This window comes from Pelodiscus sinensis, chromosome 2 (genome assembly GCF_052426305.1).
Source record: "Pelodiscus sinensis isolate ZL-2025 chromosome 2, ASM5242630v1, whole genome shotgun sequence".
Lineage (NCBI taxonomy): Eukaryota > Metazoa > Chordata > Testudines > Trionychidae > Pelodiscus > Pelodiscus sinensis.
Genome location: NC_143053.1, coordinates 199,765,937 through 199,789,360, shown reverse-complemented (window position 1 = coordinate 199,789,360; position 23,424 = coordinate 199,765,937). Strand labels below are relative to the sequence as shown.

Sequence of the window (23,424 nt, the reverse complement as noted above, 5' to 3'; positions counted from 1 at the left end):
GCTTAAAACTGGGAAAAAAAGGGGGGAAAAAAAGTTCAAAAACTAAGATATGGTGGAGTTTCTCCAACTTTCAATATCTATAGCAGAGATCTCCAACCTTTTTAAGCATGAGATCACTTTTTGAAATTAAATGCAATCCAAGATCTACCTCAAATATAAATACCTTTGACCCGCCTCCTCCTCACTCCTTCTCTGAGGTCCTGCCCCTTCTCACTCCATCTTCCCTCCTTCCCCATCCTCCCTCCCTTTCAACAGGCTGGGGCAGGGGATTGGGATGGAGGCTTTAGTCTTGGATTAAGGGATTTGAAGTGTGAGGGGCTCTGAGATAGCCTGTGGCAGGATGTAGGAGGGGGTCTAGGTGCAGGCTCTGGGAGGGTGTTTGGATCCAGGGGTGCTTGGGGCTGGGGCAGAGGATTGGGGCATTGGATGGGGTTCATGACTGGGTGAGGGTTTTGGGATGTGGGCTCCAGCTGGGCACTGCTTACTTCAGGTGGCTCCTGATTGGTGATACAGTGGGGCTAAGGCAGGCTCACCCCTGCCTTGGCCTTGCACTACTCCCTAAAGCAGCCAGCAAACTCCTTCCCAAGTCCTGTAATGCCCTATGTCTGCTTTGTGGAGAAAGGATACAGAGTGGGAGAGGGGGCACCTTGACATCAGTGCCCCTCTTCTCCCTCCCCTGCCTTGCACAGCAAGCAGGAGGCTCCCCAGGGGGAGGGGCAGCTCCAAGGCAAAGGGCAGGAGATGAGCAGCAGTGAGGGGAGAGGCAGCTGAAGTGCCGGCACTTGGTAGCCTTTTGGCCAAACCAGTCAGGATCACCTGTCAGAGGCTCCAAGATCTACCAGCGGTTCAGATCTACTGGTTGTTGACCACTGATCTATAGTGACTGAAGAACCCCTCTGCTCCCCCTCCTCCCACTGCAAACCCTTTTGAAATGGAAGGGGTTTGGACTGATGGGCATGCATCCAGATCTTGGGGAACAGTCACAAGGTGGGAATCTGTCGAGGATCCCTCCTATAGCTAGGGGTACATGGATACTGTTCTAAGTAGTGATTTGCATACTTATTTGATCGCACCCTCCTTATGCGCGTCTGTAGTAATTTACCCCCCTGAGCACCTGGCCAGCAGCTTCACTCTCAGCTGCCCGTTCTGAATGCAGAGTGACAGCTGCTGGCTGGGTGCCCAGCTCTAAAGGAAGTGCCACTGCCAGCAGCAGCACAGAATTGTGGGTGGCATGTGTAATATTGCCACCCTTTCTTCTCTGCTACTGTGGGCAGCAGCGGTGCCTTCACTGCCGGGTACCTGCTCTGCAGTTACCATGTTCTGAAGGCAGTGCAGAAGTAAGGATGGCAATACTGTGACCATCCTCCCCCCCTTCCCTCATAGCCTTTTGACTCAGGAGTCCCACTTTGAGAGATGCTTTGTACTTCTGTATATTTTTGGTGTAAAAATACACAAAAGACCACATTTCAGAATCCAGGATGCAATTTTTCACATCCATGAGTTTGGTAGACATACACTTACAGGTGGTGTTTGGTTATGTTTTGTAATCTCTTTCTGGGCACCAACATTCCTTAAAACAAATTATATCCGAGAGCACTGACTTTTTTTTTTTTTTTTTTTAAGTGGTCATAGGCCAAAAATGCATGATTGAGCTAGTTCAGCCTTTGATAACAGTGTAAACATCCTGGAAGAGATCCTGAAGTTTATAGATTTTGACCTTCCTCCTTAGCTGGGGGAGAGGGGAGGAGGATTTTTTGGCAGGATAAAATGTAATGAACATTACAATCTTGTATTCATAATTAAAGGGCCACTGTCCAATCAAGTTCAGATTATTAGGCTATTTTTAATACAAACTCCCAAGGTTTTAAAAAGCCTAAGGTAAATAAAAAAACATTTCCATGATTATTCAGCCCATTACAAACACAATTTAAATATTCCTCTACAGTATTTACAACACAAACATTGAATTTTGTTAGTGGATGAGACTCTTCAAATGAAACCAACTCATTGTCCAGAGAAATGTTAAAAAGCAAAACGTCATGAGGTATAAAATGTAAATTCAGATTTAAAAATTATTTTCCAATTGAATTAGATAAGCTGATGCTAACTGGAAGAAAATTAATCAACTCAGGTTGGACCTCCCTGGTCCAGCACCCTCGGGACCTGAGCTGTCCCGGAGTAGGAGAGGTCAGTGCTCACCTGCTGGGTGTCCCGCTCTTAGGCTTCTCTCCCTGGGGCTCCCTGCCCTGCCACTAGCCCTGCTAACACTGGCCTGGTCCACTCCCTTTCCTGGTGCCCTCATGCTGCTCCAGGGTCTCCTGGGGTTCCTGGCTGGGACAGCCTGGCTGCTGCTGGCCACACTGCTACAGGGTGCTTTCACCTGAGGGTTCCCCGGCCGGGACCTCCTGGCCACACTTTCCTGCTGCTAGGGCCCACCATGCTGCCACTGGAGATTCCCTGGGGTTCCCCCAACTAGCTGCCTGCCTCTGCTAGTCCCGTTTCAGCCAGGGGAATTCCCCGGCTGGGACTGCCCACTCTGGCCCCACTGCCACCAGGGGTATCCTGGAGCTGGCCCTGCTGCAGGGAGTCCCCGGCTGCCTGGCCCAGCTGCTGATAGAGAGAGGTATGAGCCAGAACATGATTGAGATACTTTCTCCCTCCTCTTCCCCCCTCCCCACATTATTATTATTATTATTATTATTATTATTATTATGAATGATTTATGGTTGGCTGAATCTACTGCAACAGTAATCTTGTTCTAACTAGCAAGGCTGTTGCTAGGTTTTGATGTGAGTTTATGCTGCTTCCCTTGATTTACTTGGATTGTCCTGGCCATGTCTGTCTTTGAATTACTTGTGGAGCTGAAGGTGTTAGAAAAGCACTTCTGACCTCTGAGAGGCTGATATGCTCTAGCCTGCAGCACTACATCAAGGTGTTGGACTTGAAGCTCCCATTCCCCAAAAATCACTGACGGGATTCTGGCTTTGGTCAGTTTGGGGCTTGTAGAAGATAGGCAAGAAGGTTTGTCAAGGCCTGCTCCCAAGGCCTCCCTCGTACTCTGGCACGATAAATGCAGAAATGGGGGCCTGCAGAAGTACCCCAAAACCTTATCTTTCCGGGCTTTGGTATAAAACTTCCCCCCCAAAATCCTAAAAACCTAGATTTTGGGGGTAAAAATCTGCTGCCACCACCCAAGTAATGATAAGAAAGCCAGGGAAGAGATCACTTGGGAAATCTCAGCCCTACAGTAAAACCAGGACATACACAACTTAACACTACCAGGTTAATAAAAAAGAAAGAGGAAGAATTTTTATTATCCCTGGAATACTCCTGTTAGAAGCATAATGACTAGATGGAAAAGTCACCAATTAATATACTCATGGGGGGACCCCCCCCCACGGGCCAAGAGCTTAGTTACAAAGGAGAGGAAAACCCATTTTTAAATGCACAGACATCAGATTCCCATTGCCAAACCATAAAACAATAAAACCTAACGGATTTATCTAAACTTTTCCCTACTTACAGATAGTGAAGAATCTTCTCTTGGAGAGAGAGAAATGTCTGTCCCCCTCAGTAGCTGGAGAGAAACTGCCCAGGGACAAAGAAGGGAAAACCCCAAAATTCCTTTGTCCCAGTTTGAAATCCCTATCTACATTTCTATTGGCTGAACAGATACCTGGCTAGGTAAAGTTAACCTCTTAGTCCCCAGGCTGCTGCCTATCCCTCATGGTCATGACAAGGTTAGAGAGGATTCTTGGAGGAGAAAGAGTTGCCCAAGAATGTAGCTTCTGCTGTGGCTCTGAATTTAAAATATAGTAGGAGCTGGGTGGGCAGGCAGGCAACCTGGCTCAGTCCCAGATTACGCTTGGTCCAGGAGCTACCGCCACTGTGGCTTTGCATTTTAAGGAGCCCATCCAGCTCTTACTACATTTAAAACGCAGAGCCGCAGCAGGGATAGATCTCGGATGCAGCACGAGCTGGGATAGAGAGCTTTAACTGACTTCCCCTATTGCAGTGGTTCTCAAACTTTTTGGGCTCTGGAGCCCTTTACATGCGTAAAAATGTATGCGGCGCCCCAGCGGTCCACTGATTGTATGTGTTGTACCTATCGAAGTTTCCAGTTTGTCAACCTCGCAGAGCCTCTGGAGATGTCTCCACGGAGCACAGTCTGAGAAACACTGCCCTATTGTATCAACTACACTATTTGCACATCACCCACTTCTTAACATCCCTTATATGGGGTGCCTTGGCAACTGAGCTGATGCTCCAAAGAAGACTAAAGGTGGTTCTGGGCCACAAAATCACCACCTGGAAATTGGAGATTGGAGTCTTGCAATGTTTGGTTCAGGGACCAACTTTATTTAACTGCATTCGCCAATGACTGGCCCAGCACCATTTCCAGGTAGTTCATTTATGCTGACCATGTCTGCTTGGTGTCAATGCACCATGACTTTCAAAAGGCTGAAGACAACATGAACAGTGATATGGATGTGTTAGGTGATTATTGCAAGAAATGGAGTCTAAAACTAAGTACGTCAAAGAATGGGACAACATGCTTCCCCTTACACCATGCTTAGGGCCAGCTGAAGTGTAACATCTTTTTGAATGGGCAGTGGTTCACTTGCACCATCCAAAGGCAGTGTATCTAGGGGACACCCAACATCATATACTCATGTACAAATATCATCTTACTAAAGTAGCTCACAAGATGAAGAGCAGAAATTGTCTCCTGAATATACTGGTTAAGTCCTACCTGGGAGCAAATGTGCAAAAATTGCATAGTTTGGGGGCATGATCTCTTTCACTCAACTGGCGAATACTGTGTCCTAGTTTGCTTAAACTCTGCCTGCGCTAGACTAGTAGTCAACCAGTTGAGCCATAACATAAGAATTATCACAGTCATCTAGTAGCCAACAAAACTTATTATGGTTACCAGCCCTAGCCAATATTTCTTCACTTAATATCTGGCATTGGAGTGAAGGCAATAAATTGATCATCAGAGTATAGGAAATAAACACACTTGCCATTTTTCAGGAATAGAAGAATGCACCCTGCCATTCTCTGCGTAGCAGGACTCCTACCTGGACAGTGCAGCACACTTTTCCTCCAGCTGATGTCATCTTCAGAATGGTGGAGAGCAAGTCTCTGCCACTGCCAGTAGTTCCTACATCATCAGGCTGGATTAATGGCTCCTGGCTTTGGGCACCTAGGCTGCTTCTGGAGACAGCGTACCAGATCTGAGTGTGATGCACTAAGCCAAAACCAACCACGATGGAGGCATCCAGGACAGCCCACTGGGCATGTGTGGAGGATGCTGCCTGTGTGCTGGGTGGTGGTTCTTTTTGTATTGGGCTTCCCAGAAGTCTTCTCAAGATGAACACTGTTGACTCAAGAGGCCATGGATTAACTCAAGTCCATTTAGTTTCCTTAAAAAACTAACACCCCCCAACCTTTCCTTGCCTATATGCAATTGCTACATTATATACAAACGCAGGCACACATATGAGTCAACTAACAGTGAATCTGAGCTGTAGAAATCATTTTATGTATAAAGTCTAATTTGCAATGATAACTCTCTTCCAAAGAGGAAGCTTTCACATACCTGAAGGTCAACTAATGACTAGTGGGGTATTTTAAATCTTGCTTTTACAACACTGCTTCATTCCCACACAAATCCTATCCCTACTTCTGCTAAGGAGGATAGGTGGGATGAAACTTAATCCAAAACTCTTCCCTAATTGGCCAGAGAGATTTTTGATGACCAATTAAACACTCCTCACTGAATTCTTCCAGCCCTTGCTAACCTAAACAATGAGATTAGGGACAGGGAAATTAACTTGTGTCAGTTCTATTACTAGAGAATATTCTCCCTGAGTCTCAGTCTTGGTGTGAAATGGGATCCCAATTATTTACTGGTGCAGCTGTACTGGTGGGAGCAATGGTAGAACTGTAGTGTAGCAGGAACTTCCTATTTTTACCACCATGGAATCTATGTATTTCCTTTGTTACTTGTATTATTGTAACACCTAGAAACACTCATAGACCAGGGCCTCACTGTGCTGCACATTGTGCAAACTGAACAAAAAGATGGTCCCTGCCCCAAAGAGTTTATAATCCTGTAAGCGATTCAAAACATCTGGCTCTGCTCGCTTCCTGCTGGCCATAATCTTTAGTTCTCAGAGAATTGATTGAGAACAGTTTCCTTGTTAAAAAATTACCTTAATAAAGTTAAGTTAATAAATCTAAGGAGAGATAAGAAAATGGCAGGAGAGTTCCCCATTTTAATTGCTTTCCACTTGAGACTGGGTTTTAAGTGCCCATTGTGATCTATAATAGTTGATGGATCTTTCTCATAAAAAGGCCTTGGCAAAGAGCCATTGTGACATTAAAGTGAATTAAGAGAGTCACTCATGCATACAGCTTTACTTTACAATTAAAATATGTATCTATGGTTATGGATTTGAATGACAACTAACCTATTGGCTTAAATTAACCCAACATTTCCATTTAACAAGGCAGGGCAAAAACAGAAACTATGTGAAAGTTGAGTTGATACAACTGAAGAATAAACCTAGTTTTGCTGTAGGGTTCCTGAAGTACCATGCTGATATTTTTTTCTGTTGACTGGCGAATGGATAGTTTCTACATTGCCTAATGCAGGGGTGTCCAAACTTTTTTTCAAAGAGGGCCAGATTTGAAGAAGTGAACATGCGTGAGGGCCGTCCCCGCACTCTCAGCCCCAAGGCGGAGGGCCTGCAGGGTTGGAGGCGGGCGGAGAGCGCAGGGCACGCCGGCCTCACGGCGGCCCGGGGGCAGGGCGAACCCGCAGCCGAGCGGGGCTGCGGACGTGCCCTACAGGGCAGGCTCTAGGACCGCGGAGACCATGGGCGGCGGCGGCGGTGCGGTCGGAAGCGGCGCGCTGGGCGCGCCAGTTCAAAAGAGTGCCGGGGAGCCAGAAGAGGGGGAGGGAAGCGGGGGCCGTATTAAATCGGAACACGGGCCGCAATTGGCCCGCGGGCCGGACTTTGGACATGCCTGGCCTAATGCCTATCCCAAGCTTGCATTGTCTACCCTTCTAGCTAAACCTCTGTCTCTGGGCCTGCTAGACAAACCCTTCCTCTTGGGCCAAATCCTTTCTTTTCCTTGTCCTAGGGAAAGTGATTGCAACTCTCCTCCTAGTAGTCCCCTTTTTGCTACCAGCTCCCTGATCATATAGAAGCGCTGTCTGTTCCCACACAGGTGAGTATCCCTTAGGTTGCAAAATGCGAGACATTTATGAGAGCGCACTTTGCAACCTGTCACATTGATCACACCCTTTGGCCTATGTGAATCCCTTCAGCGTGAGTGTGGGTAACACATCTCTATCACAGCTGAGGACAACTATTTGTTTCAGAAGCCAGAGAAAGTAACAAGTGAGGCAGTCATTTTAGATTTGATTCTGACAAACAGAAAGGAATTGTTTGCTGAGCCCCCACTGTCAGCCCTGCAGTGGTGCTACTACTGCTGGAATAGTGGCTGTGTCCACAAGTCAAGAAGGATGTTGATAAATTGGAAAGGGTTCAGAGAAGAGCTATGCACATGAGTAAAGAATTAGAAAACAAGCCCGATAGTAATAGACTCGGGGAGGAGCTCAATCAACTCAGCTTAACAAAGAGAAAGTTAAGGGGTGACTTGCTTAATCTGTAAGGACCTACATGTGGAACAAATATTTGATTATGGGGTCTTCAGTCTATCAAACAAATGTATAACATGATCCAATAGCTGGAAGTTGACTCTAGACAAATTTAGACAGTGACTAAGGTGTAAACTTTTAATGGTGAAAGTTGAAAGTTTTTTTTTAAAGGAGCAATTTACCCAGGGCTGTGGTTACTGAACATTTAAAAATTAAGATTGGAAGTTTTTCTAAAATTATGTTGCAGGAATAATTCTGAGCAGTTCTATGGCTCATGTTATACAGAAGTTCAGTCTGGATTATTCTGGCCTTGAAATCTATGCAATTCAGCCGAGGATATTTAAAGAGCTAGCTGAAGCAATCTTGGAGCCACTAATAATTACTTCTGAGAACTCATGGAGGATGGGAAAGGTCCCAAGGACTGTAGAAGAACAAACATAGTTGTGACATACCCAGACTAATGAGCAGCTATGTTCCCCTGCCTTCCAACCTGGGATGCACTTTGCACTGCTTTGCTGCTGTAGCCTCCAGTGTGGACTGCTCACAAATAGCCTCCAGCATGTAAGTCACTCTGGGTGTGTAGCCAGCCACACATTGGCTCTTACCACTTTGTTTTACTGCAGGCATAGGTGGTGGGTATCATAGGCACAGGAAAGCAAAAACAGCCCATGCTCCACCTCCAAGTCTCCTCCAGCCTGCTGTTCCCATGCCACAGGCTTGGGCAGGCAGGCTTGGAGCCATGCCATGCTGCCTGTCCTCCCGGCATTGGGGCCACTTTGGCCATGCTGCTCCCTGTCCTGCGCTGAGGCTGGCAACTCTATGGGGTGAGGGAGGAGGCTTCAGACTGGGGGAGGCTGGGACTAAGGATGTGAAGGACTATTCGACTATTCGATAAGCAAATGCTTATCAGATAGTTGAGTCGATCCCCGCCCCCCCTTGCTGCTTCTGTATCATATAGAGTTTAGTCAGACATCTATTCTAGATGGTCTAGGTATACTTCACTATGTAGGTATGGACTAGGTGACTTCTCACAATCTCTTCCAGCCATAAATTTCTGTGAACCTATGTAGGGATGTGAATGGTTAACTGGTGAGCATCACCATTTCCAGGTGATGCCTACTGGTTATGGTTAACCAGTGGGGGGCGGGAGCAGCCTCTTCCCTGCCATGACCTGGGGGCAGGTTCAACCTCACACGGCCCATTGTTGGGGTGGTGGTGCTCCAGCCAAGCCAGAGCAGTCCCTGCCCATAGTGGGGGAGGAGGGGCGGAGAGGGCGGCTGCTCCATCCTGATCATGGTGGGCAGGGGAGCTGCTCCTGTTATAACTAATTAAACGGGATGTTACATTCCTAAATCTATATCCAGGTCTTTGGCACAATTTGGAAAATTAAGACACAATTAGGCCCTGTCTTCAAAATAAGACCGTTCTTTTGGAACCAAATCCTCCCTTTTCACCTATCGTTTTATTGTATTTTAGGTGGAAAAATAGCAGATTTCCATTATATTTGTCGAAGTAGTTCCATTGGCTACTTTGGAGGACAATATGAAACATTTGAATTTTAAAAAGATGAATTAGATCTGCTATACGAGAGACTCGCTAAAGTGAATTGAACATGTATTATAACAGTAACAGGAGTGCTGGAATGGCATTAGAGAACTGTGATGGCTATAGAGCCATTTTCATCCTGGAAGTTAGGTCACTATTTTGCTAATAATAGGCAAACGGATTGGATTTTTTTAGGAACTTTCATGGAAAATGACTAGACTGGCATTGGTGAATAAGCAGATGAGTATGTTGTGGTTTCAGACACTTTAGAACATGAGGTTATCACCTGCTATTTTCCTCACTACAGTTGTTTGACTGAAACCACAGTCAAATTAAAAATACTGCTGAACAATGAGAGATTCCCCCCCTCCCCTTCACAGTAATTTTTACCATTTTAAAGATAACCATTTCCATGGCAGATATTCTACTTAGGAGTACAAGTGTAGTCCCTGCATTACTACTTCATGCTGTTTATACTTTCTCAGAGACCGAGTGCTTTTGCTCTCAAACTTTGTACATAGCACCTGTTTTGCCATTTATCAACGAATGAAATAGGCAGCAGAAGCAAACCATAAGAATGTTTCTTGCATTTGCTTCAGTTCCTTTTGCAATATATTCTCTCCCTTTTGACTAATTATATCAAGAACTCTCCTGATACCTTCAGTGTTCAGTGGCTATGTAGACGTTAGTTTTTTCTCCTACATAGTTCCCACCATTGCCAACACCAGTGCAGCTCCACCAGGGGAAGCAGCTGTGATTGCTAGTGTGTAAAAGCCACCTGAATTGTGTCCATTATGTCATGCAGATGCATCCCAATGTGCCTGGAATGAGGGCCAGATTAAGGGTGGGGGGCTAGCCGGGCAGCTGCCCGGAGCGCCAACCTATGGGGGGCGCCTGATTGAAGTGATAAGGGGCGCCACGTACTCGGGGGCAGGGCCGCGCATACGCCAGGCGCACAGTGCCCCTTACTACTTCAGTGAGGCGCCCCCATAGGTTGGCGCCCGGGGGCAGGGCCGTACATGTGCTGCACGCCCGAGAGCGCAGCGCCCCTTATCATGTCAATCAGGTGCCGCACACCCAGGGCTGGGGCCGCACATGCGCCGCACGCCCGCTGCCCGGGACACAAGTATGGCTTGGTCCGGCACTGGCTGGAATGCTCCCTTTCTAGACAACATGGTAGTAATAATGTCACTGGTTCCTTGTTTCTCTCAGCAGTGGGGCTGTGCCAATCTTTGCAATGGAGAGAAATATTTTTAGATGAAAAGAATAGTATAGACATTTCTTGGAGCCAAGTCACTAATACTGAACATTTCATATATCTTAGGAAATGCTGTACATTTTTCTTTCTCTTCCATTTACAGTAAACTTCTGATAATCCGGCACCTTTAGGACCCGGGGGTGCCGGATTATCAGATATGCCGGATTATCAGAAGGGGGGGCTATAAGGGGTCTGGGGTGGGGTGGGGGGATGCCACCTCAGACCCCTCATAGCCCCCTCTTCCGATAGTCCAGCTCTGCCCCAGGCATCCCCGATTCAGCCGCTGCTGGACAGTTTCTACAGCGGCTGAATCGGGGACGCCTGTGGCAGAGCAGCTGGGGTGTTGCCGGGTTGGTCCGGTAGCGCTGCCCCTCAGCGCTGCAAGACCAACCTGGCAGCACCGCAGCTGCTCTTGGGGATGCCTGGGACAGAGGCAGGGAATTTAACTATTAAAACAGATATCAACAGAAGACTATTATATTGACTATTTTTTTGTTTTGGCTCCCACCCGTGGGCTGCGTGTTGAACCTCACGTAAACCCAAACTGCACTGTGGGCCGCAAACAAACAGGGCACGGGCTGCGTGTTGAGTAGTTCTGAGTTAAACAATATTTAACATCCCTAGTTCACACTATGTTCATTAAAATGGTATAATGAGCTGTGTTTTGAATTAGCTCTTTGCTACACTTCCTCATAGAAAACTAGGTTTATAATAAGCTATACCACAGTTACTCAGCTACATAACCACCACCGAACCCAGTTCTTATTTTGTTAGGTATACAAATAGAATATGAAATACATTCTACATTATATTATATAATACATAAAATACATTAACATACATTCTGTAAAACAATATACAACTAGACTGTCTAGCTGGTGTACTATTGCCCTACTGAGAGATCAAAGAGGTTAAGGATGAATTAAAAATTGGGCATAAAATGGTTGGGGTGTTGGTTTGGGGGTATTTGGAGACTGAGTAATAGAATCTTTTGAGAGAGAACATGTAGGTGTCACACCATAGCACCTGTTAGTGAATATTCATTACAGGCAGTCCCCGGGTTACGTACAAGATAGGGACTGTAGGTTTGTTCTTAAGTTGAATCTGTATGTAAGTCGGAACTGGCATCCAGATTCAGCCGCTGTTGAAACTGATCAGTTTCAACAGCGGCTGAATCTGGACACCAGTTCTGACTTACATACAGGTTCAACTTAAGAATCCCAGGCGTCCCCAAGTCAGCTGCTGCTGAAACTGATCAGCAGCTGATTCCAGGAAGCCCGGGGCAGAGCAACTCTGCCTCGGGCTTCCTGTAGTCAGCCGCTGGTCAGTTTCAGCAGCGGCTAACTTGGGGACGCCTGGGGCAGAGCAGCTCGGGTGCTGCTGGGTTGGTCCAGTAGCCCGGCCACTCCTCGGCGCTACTGGACCAACCCAGCAGCACCCCAGCTGCTCTGCCCCAGGCGTCCTGATTCAGCCACTGCTGAAACTGATCAGCAGCGGCTGAATCAGGACTCCTGGGGCAGAGCAGCTGGGGTGCTGCCGGGTTGGTCCAGTAGCGCCAAGGAGCGGTGCTGCGGGACCAACCGGCAGCGCCCCACCTGCTCTACCACAGGCCCCGGGCTTTGCTCCACGTCTCCCTGGTCTGCTGGGGGAGCCAGCAGACCAGGGAGACGCTGAGCAAAGCGGCGGAGGACCCGGGGCCGGACCCGCACCCGCGGCGGCGGCCGCTTCCAAATCAGCTGGAAGCGCCGCGGGACCGGCCCCGGGTCCTCCGCCGCTTTGCTCCCCGTCTCCCTGGTCTGCTGGCTCCCCCAGCAGACCAGGGAGACAGGGAGCAGCTTTTCTCGCCCCGGAGGAGGCGGGCGGTGGGACCAGGCGTCCCGCTGCTCCAGTCCTCCGGGGCGAGAAAATCCCCGTTCGTAACTGCGGATCCGACGTAAGTCCGATCCGCGTAACTCGGGGACTGCCTGTATTTACCCAAAATGGTCAATACTCTGGAACAACAGATTTTGCAAGTAACATTTTACTTGCAAGACTTTTTTGATCTGTTGCAAAGGGAGGGGGAGTTACATTATTTCCCAATAAACTTTAATTTGGGGAACGTATGTATAAGGAAGTGTTATGACCAGATGATTATGAAGGGTAAAGGAAAGGAGTCAAAGATCAGATTGCAAGAAGACTTCAATTTCTTTTGCCTACAGTGTTGGAAGCCTTTAGGGGGAAGTGAGAACAGTAACCCAGTTCCTGATGAAGACCTTTTCTTTCAGCTAGCTGAAGCTATGCATTTGGGAGATGAGGGAAGAGAGAACAGCTTGTTGGAGAAGAGTAAAAATGTACATATCATTAAAATGGAGCAGGGAGCTAGACGGGTGAGGAGCAAATGAAAAACTCAAACAGAAGACAAAACAAGATTAAGAAACAGAAAATCTATCAGGAGAAGAGCAAAATGTAGGCATGGGGAGGAAGACACAGACAGTAAAATATGATTTGACTGGAGATTGAAAATGCAGTGTAGACACTGGGGCTGAGTTGTGAACTTTTCTCCTGTCTGGTCTTTATATATTGAGTTCTTCTGTTCTGGAGAGAGAACACTGCTCCAACCTCCACCCCCAATTCTCCTAGTGCATCTTCCAGCTGTGTGATGTTTTTCCAGTTTAAAACTGTGGTTACCCCAGAGGTGATATGTCTTCAAACCTAAGAGCCAGATCCTGAACTGGCTAATATCATTATCATAGGTCTGTTGACTTCAGTGAAGCTGTGCCAGTTTACACTGCTGAGAATCTGGCCATTAGGTTATGGTCTCTGATGCTCTGCATTGTGTCACTGACACCTGTGTAGAATGCTGCCAGATCAGAATAATCGTGTGTTACAGACAGTTTGTGCTGCTGTTAAAAGCTGCACAAGATGCTGGGCAATGGAGCATCAGGTGCTGAATGTTTGTCTGGTGCTGAAAGAGGGAATGGAATTACCATGAAACAATTTTTCCACGTGGTGAATTATTTAATCCAGACCACAAATGTGCCTCTGCTGCACATGATGCACAACTGCCATGTCAGTCTATAGACCTCTTTTCCTCTCATAGCATCCACTTGTTTAACTAGTTAGCAGTTTGGCGCTGGGGGTATATAGATGTGCATGGTTTGGGGGCAGAAAGGAATTCAGCTGAAGAATAAAGAAGTCTTTTCTGGTATCTGCGGATTGGGGATAGAAATATTTTTCAGAACTCTGTGTGTCAGTACTTTTGGTTTCTGAAAAGTGTAACTTTCTATAAGTTCAGAATTCTAGGCCAGACCTTCAGCAAATGTCACTCAGTGTGGCTCTCTATTGAACTACAGATTGAACCTCTCTGGTCCGGCAACATCGATGGTCTGGCATGATTTTAGTTAGCTGGATGCCCACTTATAATGGGTGTGGCCAAGTTTCCTGTGGTCCTATAAAGTTTGTTTACAGCCACCATTCCTCAGTGTTCTGTGCTGTAATTTAGCTCTAATTTTTCCCTTACATGTTTAAGAGACCTAGTAAGCAGTGGAAGTGTTGGTATTGCTGCTAGACAAAATTGACCTCCCATAATTTGTCAAATTCTCTGGTTCGGCACTAGTCAGGTCCCAAGGGTGCTAGACGAACGAGAGAGGTTCAACCTGTAAAAATCACATCAACTGATAGTCTAGCCTTCTCTATGCAAAATATGTATTTTTTCTAAATAGACCATTGCATTTTTAACACCACTTACTTCTAAGATAAGTTCATGATTGTCAGTAACTCTGTTCCTCTTCCCAGAATTGTTTCACTTACCTGCAGAGTTGATGCAATTATCTGCTTCCTGTTTTTTCTCCCACTCCTCAAAAGTACAGCTTAAAGGGATTTTTTTCCTTTATTTATATATGTGATTTAGAGCATTTCTAAAGCATTTCCAATGGACTCAAGTATCCATTCTCTGTCTTGAAGGCTTCTCTAGCTTTGTTTTTTTCTTCTGATTTTTACTAAATTGATAGGAAGAATCAGTGCAATCCCTTAGTATGGATGAAATCAAAGTGGTATTTACAGAGGTGTTTATATCAGCATACCTTGTGTTGGTGCAAACACTATTATATGCACTTTTATACCAGTATAACCACTTACACTAGAGACTAAGGCAGTGGGGGCAACCTCCAGCCCACTGGAGTTCTTCCTGTGGCCTGCAGCCCCCATCTGCTGCCCTCCCGCACACACCTCTTGCACAGTGGGGTACTGGAGCCCAACACTTGCTCCCTCTCCCTCCCAGCATTTTCAGACACACAAATCAGCTGATTCATGTTCTGTCCCTGCTCCTCCCCCTCCTTCCCAGGCTTAGAATGTGGCAAATCAGCTGTTCTTGGCACTCCAGCTCTGGGAGGGAGGGAGAGGAAGGAGTGAGGACAGAGCACAAATCAGCAGATTTATGGTGCTCTGAAAGTGCTGTAGGGTGGGGGAGACGCAAGTGTTGGGCTCCAGTGCTGCAGTGCACAAGATGAGTATTGGGGAGGGGCTTCACAGACCTCATGCAGCCCACTGAGATAGAGGGCCACTCACCTGACCCACTTCCTAATTGTGGTTGCCTATTGCTAGACTAGATGAAAGCATTGCAAAAACTTCCATAAACATACTGCCAAATATTTGTATTTTAAAGGAACTACTTTAATATTCACATATGATTTTAGGGTTTGCTATACCAGTTTCCCTGATGTGATGTAGGATCTACCAGAAATGTTAAGTGAGAGTGTTGGCATTTCTTCAGTCTCCCACAGCTATTATTAACAGTAGAAGCAAAATGCAGGACAATGTAGCACTTTAAAGACTAACAAGATGGTTTATTAGATGATGAGCTTTCGTGGGCCAGACCCACTTCCTCAGATCAAATAGTGGAAGAAAGTAGTCACAACCATATATACCAAAGGATACAATTAAAAAAATGAACAAATATGAAAAGGACAAATCACATTGCAGAACAGAAGGGGGATGCGGGGGGGTGGGAAGGGGGAGGAAACCCCGCATCCCCCTTCTGTTCTGCAATGTGATTTGTCCTTTTCATATTTGTTCATTTTTTTAATTGTATCCTTTGGTATATATGGTTGTGACTACTTTCTTCCACTATTTGATCTGAGGAAGTGGGTCTGGCCCACGAAAGCTCATCATCTAATAAACCATCTTGTTAGTCTTTAAAGTGCTACATTGTCCTGCACTTTGCTTCAACTACCCCAGACTAACACGGCTACATTTCTATCATTATTAACAGTACTTATTTATAGTGTAGTATTGTCCAAAGACCCCTGTCCTAACTGAGATTCCATTCTGCTGGGCACTCTCTGTACATTGGATTACATCATAGTCCATTCCACAAACCAGCCAAGGAAGTTGAGGGGGGCATGTGTCCCTTATTCCCTGAGGACAATGCACTGTACTGCCACTTTCTGTGTGCAGGGAGAAATGGGCTCTAAAGAGCCATTAGACGTTCAGGCGGATAGGCAAGGGGGAAAGAGACTATATCATCACAGGTTTGTTGACTTCGGTGGAGCTGTGCCAGTTTACACAGCTGATAATATAGCCGTAAGTTTAAGGTCTCTGATTCTCTGCATTGTGCCATGGACACCCATGTAAAATGCTACCAAGGCAGTATAGTGGTATGATGCATCCCATTTGCACTGGTATTAGAATTTGTGGTGCATCAGGGAGCATGTGCTGTGACAGGTGGCTGTAGACATCCCTCCACAGAGCACCTGTGAGAGAAACTGACTTTACAAAGCATAATCTGTCCTTGTGCTAGGGATGTTAGATATCATGTAACTGAACGGTTGTGTAACCACATGAAATCTTAGTGGTTACTTGACTATTCGATAGCCCCAGGAGGCTGGAGCCAATACGCACAGGGTGGGGGATAGAAGGGAGACTGCTGCAAAGCAGCCTCTGTCCACAGTGAGCCTAGACCTGCCACAGACTGAGGCTTTTCTGTGACAGCAGCAGTCCTTGTCCACTGAGGGCCCAAGTTCCCTGCAAACAAAGGCTGCTCCATGGACAGAGAATGCTGCTTGTATCAGAGGCAGCAGTGCAGGGTGGCAGGTGGGAGCCGGTCCATCAGGGGAGCCAGTTCAAAAGCCAGCTTCTGACGCAGACCTGCTACCTGCTGCCCTGTGTTGCTCCCTCTGAGATGGGTGGCAGCAGTGGGGGAGTCTGAGCTCCCCGCAAACAGAGACTGTTGCTGTGGAGTAGCCTCTGTCTGCATGGAGCTTGGACCCCCAGCGAAACAGGGGCTGCTACTGCTGTGGAAAAGCCTCTGTCCAGGGCAGATCCAGGCTTGTTGTGGACAGATGCTGCTCTATGGGATGTGGAGCAGCCTTTGTCTATGGGGAGCTAGGGCCCGCCATGTACAGAGGCTGCTTCGCGGCAGTCTCCCGTGTCCCTCCCGGCTCTCCGCATGTATTGGCTTCAGCCTACCCCACCCCCTTCCCGCGCTGCTGCCTCTCTATCAGAGGCAGCAGCATGGGGTTGGGGGAGAGGGGGATGTGGATCTGGTGCTTGTGGGGAGCTGGCTTTTAATTCAGCTCCTCACAAGCACCATTCCCGCTCTCCCCCGCTGCCTCTGTGAGGCAGCAAGAGCAGAGGAAGCGTGAGCAGGCAACATTAATCGATAAGCCTAGGCTTATCGGTTAATCATGTAGTCATCTACACGATGACATTGCTACCTTGTGCTGCTCTGGAGCAGCCAGTGATGTGTTGCTCCTTACTCTGGTGTGGATCGCAAAGATATGATCTCTAGCTCATAGGAAAGAGACAATCCCGGCCTCTTTGAGCGGGTGTTAAGCATTTATAGATCTTAATTTCTGAGATCTTGATTGTGAAAATATTGATTTTTTTAAAAGAAAAATTATAGAGTGATGAAGAAATGTAGACTTTTTTTCTAATAAAATATAATAATCATGTGTTCTATACCATGGACTATTTGTAGAGCCTCTTATGTAATGGAATGGGAGTTGTTTGAAAAAAATAGCTGCACAAGTATTTTTAATCTGTAATTTACAAGTTAGCTAATCAGTTTGTTGTCACTCAGATCACTGAGTCCCCATGAATATAGTGTGTTGAAAAATCTACAATATTATTTAATTTGAAAATGTCCCTTTTGGTCTAGCTGTGTGGCAAGGAGTTTCCCGGACATGTACTGTAGTTCAGATGATTCATTGCTTTTTGCTTCCCCTTTTAAGGGATTGCAACATTCAATAAAACAGTGGTTCAGCTGAACACCGTCATTAGTGAAAAAACAAAGCAATCAAAGCAAAGCAATCAGAGTTCTTCTAAAATTAATTGATTTATTATGCATTTGCAGGAATTTGTAACTGTCCTGGTACGGGACCCTAGGATCCAGAAGGAAGATTCTTGGCATTCATATGTGGACTATGAGATATTCATTCATGTAAGTATAAAGGCAACACGGTAAAAATACTTTGCACTTATGTAGCACTTATGTTCTATTCAAGGCTGTGATCACTTCAGATATTGTAATAAGTTTAGCCTTACAGTACTAGCAGATATTATGCTTCTTTTACAGATGTGGAAACAAAGTAATGGATCAAGTGACTTGCCAATAGTCTTGTAACAGAATTGGGAGTTCAATCATGATATACAGTTTCCCACATATGTGTTTGAGTTAGGATGCTCTGTCCTCTGATGGACACTGTTCATGTTTCTATTTCTTAACAAAAGACTGCTATGGCAGACTATGCATGGTCACTAGTCTGTTCATAGAAACAAAAATCATTGGATTTAAAGCTTTTGTGTTTGTGCAATTCTGTTTTCAATGAATAATCCAATTACTTGCTTCATAAGCAAAATTCCCAAAGTTGTTTTATCTACCAAGCTATAATTGTCATAATTGTGTACATTTCAATGTATCTAGCTAGACATTTACATTGTGCCTAATCTGTGTATCTGGGTACTTAAAGTGTTTTTTCAATGCTTATAATATTAGAGTACTGCATTCTAAGAAGGATACATATGAAATTGTGATTGTAACATTTCTTAAGTCTGCCATACATTTCATTCAATTCAGTATTGCTGATTAGTCTTCCATTAGCATATTTTTGGGTGAAATGTAGAAGGGATCATAATAATTTCCTCAGTCTAGATCCTGAGATTGTTACTCGCAGTATGAAAAATATCTTCCATCCTCTCATGTTGGCAAGATGACTGGACTCAACCTATTACTGTTTGGACTTTAAAGCACCCCCTGCAATATTGACTACCAGAGAGACATGGATCACTCTGGTAGAAAAAATTTGTCTCACACGGAGGTTGAACTTTGGGGCGGCCATTGTTGCAAAGTTGACAAGAAGTTGGTAATGTGGACAGAGTGGATGCATAAGAGGACAATTTGGGTGTCTCAGTTGATCTCAGAGGTTCAGTTCTGCCATTCCAAGCACTCCAACCTTATCTTGTCCATCTGCATTCCATTACCTGCAGTACAAGCATCTCTTGAAGGACATATTTGGTCCTGTTATGCTGGAAGCACCAAAGATTCCAGAATTATTGTAGATATTGTGAGTGCTTCATAGTTCACCTAACTAGTTATAGCTTGTTACAATTTTTTGGCGCCAAAAACCTTAATTTAGATTGCTTGTGACAAGCAATGAAGAGATTTGTAAATATTCTTGAATCTTAGCCAATGGAGAAATGCCATGCAAAGCATTAAAAATGTTATCATGTGCATACCATTCAGGTTAATCCAACAGAAAATCGTTAGTTTATACTGGTCCCTGCACAGATTACATGGCATGAGCCTTACCAAAAGAAACTGCTGTTGATGTGGGTTTCCCAATGTGCAGATGTGGGTCTCCCGACTCGCAGGATACAATCCTTTTGACTAGAAGTAGGCAGAAGAATGATGTGATAATGGATATCTCTTTAAAAATGACTTCCCAGGACTGTGTTGTGGGGATATATCCCATCAGCTTGGAAACTCTCAATTTCGTGGAAAACTTGCTTCTCTACAGCAGTGCTGGTAGCTAAAGAACTCTCATTGTTTAGGTGGCAGAGCAGGCTGCCTCCAGGGTTAGAAACTTGGCTCAACAACTTGGCTAATTTGGCAGCTAAAAAGCAGGTAACATTTTTAAGAAGAGGGACCTCAGACAGATGGGGTCAGATGTTTTAGGAGTTTTTTATTAATTCATAGCAGACGGAAACTGAGATAATGCTCTCATCTGCTTCCCTGTTTTGTTCCCTCTCTTTTTCCTATTCTTTTTTTTTGGGGGGGGAAATATAAATTTAAAAAAAAATCTCACATGTTTAGTCAGCTATCGATGTGAGTTTGAGAGCATAAAGTCATGTGACTGCTAAATAAACCATGAGCCTGTCAGCACTTATTACATGTGTGTAGGTGGAAATCATCCCTCTGTAAGGGCAAACAGGCAAATAACTGGTAACTAAGGGCGAGGTCCTTATATCTGCTTTTTCCCTATGTAGCAAGTATTCATGCTGGTCCTAGTGATTTAACTGGGACTGTGCACTGAAGGAAGTATATGTTCAGGAGTGAGTGCTTCAGGATCATGACCAGAGCTATTTAAAAAAACCAGATTTTTTTGTGTGCAAATATTGGAGTTTTCCGTTGGAAATAATTTTGACCAACTTTTTGATCTGCTATAATTGATGTCTTCATCATAGTCATTCTTTGCTTTCAAAACAAAATGAAGAAAAATAAGTTCCTGGAGCCCAGAGAAGTTAGAAACTGGTCCTGATCTGGTTCAAAATAACACTGTTTATACAGATCTTGTATTGAACTAAATAGGAATCAGTCCTTTAGTTTTCAGAAACAGAACTCTCAGTACATTTTTTTTGGGGTATCAAATATCTATGCTGCTTTCTTAAGACTTAAGGATTTACAAGTAAAGCGATTCTCATTTCCCAACAGACAAATAGCATGTGCTTTACAAGGAAAACAACTTGTGTTAGACGACGCTTTCGAGAATTTGTATGGCTTCGGCAGAAACTTCAGAAGAATGCTGTGCTAATGTGAGTAACACTTCTATTAAACTTCCATCACATGAAAGTTTAATACTCTGCAAATGACACACACACAAGGGTAGGATTTTTGTCTGTTGTGAGCTGTTACTACACAATCATATAAATTAGAGTTGGGAAAGTCTTTACTCCATATACCTCCAACCCTACCAGTGTAAGGTTGGTCTCCACCATATAGCTTCTAGTGCTTTGCAGGCAGGTATACATGATAATTAAAAACCCCACAGCTGACCTGACCTCTGGGACTCAAAAATTGCTGTGTAGATGTTCAGGCTCAGGCTAGAACCATCACAGGGTCCCGGAGCTTTGGTTCCAGCCTAAGCCTGAATGTTTACACAGCAATTTTTCAACTGAGAGCCCAAGTCAGTTGACACAAGCCTCATGTTTTTATTACTGTGTAGACATACCCTGCCTGGTCTGGAATTACACTCTCAAGCAATGGGGTTTCCACCTTTATCTTTTGGTAACTATTCACCAAACTAGTAATGCTTTAAACATCTAATCTTATATTTTGTTAAATACAAGTTTGAACAGCTAGTATTTTTGATAAACAATTAAAGATAATAGAAATGTAATTTTTTCTGAACCAGTTGTTAATCCATGGAATCTAGGTGTCTATATACCTAGAGTCTCATCATATCTTTATCACTGGGGTATCTGAGTACCTCCCAAAATGATAGTGTGTACACAAAGATCAATTTTTCTCTCTCCATTCAGCAGAGACTGGAATAGCTTTATATTTACAAGGTGGTTATTTTGATTTTGTTTTTTTGCTTTTGCCTGATGATGTAATTATCTTCCTAAAAATTAAATTTTTGTTGACAATTCACCTGATTTTATTGGAAACCTACCCATTTTTTCCCTCCTCGTCTCAAAATCCCAGCCCTTGGAGTTAGGTGATTATGTGAAATTTTCAGATTTCATTTAAAAAATTAGTAAATTTCTATCTCTCATGTCTTCAGGGAAAAGCTTGAAAATGTGACAACCCCCCCCCCCCCCAAGGAAAAACCAGAAAGTAAATTGAAAGAACCCCAAATTCCTTACTTTTAAAATTTCATGATTTTTAAGTTAAGCTCATGATTTGTTGGAACCTAACGAATGCTTACGTTTGCATAAACTTTTTTTCTTCACTTTTTTTTGTTTTAACTCTATATTTTATTTTTTAAAGCCAATTACCTGAACTTCCATCTAAAAGTCCCTTTTTTAATATGAATAATCCCCATCATGTGGACCATCGTCGACAGGGTCTACAAGAATTTCTTGAAAAGTAAGTACTGCGTGTTAGCGTGTTTTTTTATTGTTTAATGAAGTTGCTAATTTGCTGTATTAACATAGCTCATCTCCGGTACATGAGAGCCATCTTGTGGCAAGCATTATATATTGCCCTTTTAGATTTCCTGTCTCTCATTGACATGTTTTCCTATATACTACTTCAGCTGAACTGTTGCAATAGAATTGCACCTGAAGTTCTGCATATTTCAGTCTGTTGATTGGAAATGGGCATTTTTAAAGCATCACAATGTTTAAATTATTTTGTGGCATTATTTTGATTGAAAATACTCTTCTGGCAAAATCTGTTAGCTTTCAAGAACGCACTAGCACTGGTTTACAATGGTGAGGAAACCAGATTTGAGACCATTCTAGCAAACTTTGTTTAAACAGTGGCTTGGGGAAACTCTCTGCAATGAGGAATCTGATAAAAATATCCCTCTAGTGTTATGGCTGGTTCAGTTGGGGCTGTGGTTAACACCTATGCTGGTGTCCCTTAGAGTAGATAAGGCACTCTCAGAGTGTGCCTCGTTTTTGCCACCATACCAAATAAGCTTGATTCCAGCAGGCATAACTAAAACAATGGTCAAAATAGTCTTCCCCCAGCACCAACGCTCCTTCAGCTGAACTGCTGATAACACCAGAAGAAAAATTTTGGATAAATTTCCCCAGTGTAGACTTGGACAATAGAACCAGACTTTGCCACCTCTTGCACGGGTATCCCAGAGGACTAGCGGGGAAGGTGGGCTGGTGCCCACAGCAAGGATTTAGCCCCATGCACTCACCTGCAGCAGCAAGGGAAGTAGATCGACATGGCCCTAGCTTGCTCCACTCCTCCAGCTGCATAACTCGGGGGAGGGGCAGAACTGCCCCCACATTCACCTGCAGGAAGAAGAGCGAGGCGGCCAGAGGAGCAGAATGAGCTAGGCCTGCATTGTTCCTCTTCTTCCACTGCTGCTGGTGAGTATGAGCAGGCTGGACCCCTGCTTACAGGTGCTTCCCCACTCCCCCAGGCCACATTGATTGGGGGACGAAGTGGGGCGGGGTGGAGCAAGGACAAGGAAGAGGCATGGAATGGGAAGAGCACGGGCAGGGAGAGGTGGGGCTTGGGTTTCACAGGGATGATCCCAGCCCTTCCCTGGGCTGGGGGGGGGGGGGGGTCACATGACTAGTGTTCCACCCCTGTGTGTCCCCCTCACCAGTTGCCCCTGCCAGGTGCTTTATGGAGGAGGTCAGTATTTTACAGATGGTGAAACTGAGGCACAGAGACCTGCCTAAAATGATTGAACATCTAGCTGTAGAGCTGGGAATAGAACTTAGGTCACATGAGTCGTGGTGCATTTCTAGCCAGTAGATCAGCCTTGATAGAACTCCTGTTATTAACAACATGTTGGTACCATCTAGTGGATTTTTCTACCATTTGTAAAATGCCCCACTATTGCTAGCACTGGTGCGGTTCCATTCCCTGTGGCAGTGATGGGAGCACTAGTGAAGTCAGGCTGCTTCCAGGTGACAGCTATTTAACCATGATTTTGTTTAGAGCTGCTTTGAGCGTGGTTAGATGACATGAGGGTTAGAACGCCAGTGTCCTTAGCACTTACTAGCTTGGCGCTGTGCCAGTAGTAACAGAGGCAGGAATTTTTAAGCACATTACCATGCCTTT

General features: G+C 45.0%; 1 protein-coding gene across 2 annotated transcripts in view; it reads left to right on the top strand.

Annotated features, from left to right (window-relative positions):
• Positions 1-23,424, top strand: part of SNX10 (sorting nexin 10) — a 60,670-nt gene that overhangs the window by 23,909 nt on the left and 13,337 nt on the right. The window contains exons 3-6 of one of the 2 annotated variants that reach the window (XM_089776654.1): positions 7,153-7,239; positions 17,806-17,892; positions 20,383-20,483; positions 21,661-21,759. In XM_089776654.1, the coding sequence (XP_089632780.1) occupies positions 20,392-20,483; positions 21,661-21,759 (191 nt within the window). In that variant the 5' untranslated portion in view covers positions 7,153-7,239; positions 17,806-17,892; positions 20,383-20,391. The remainder of the gene's footprint in view (positions 1-7,152; positions 7,240-17,805; positions 17,893-20,382; positions 20,484-21,660; positions 21,760-23,424) is intronic. The other variant, XM_075922175.2, reaches the window with a different exon arrangement.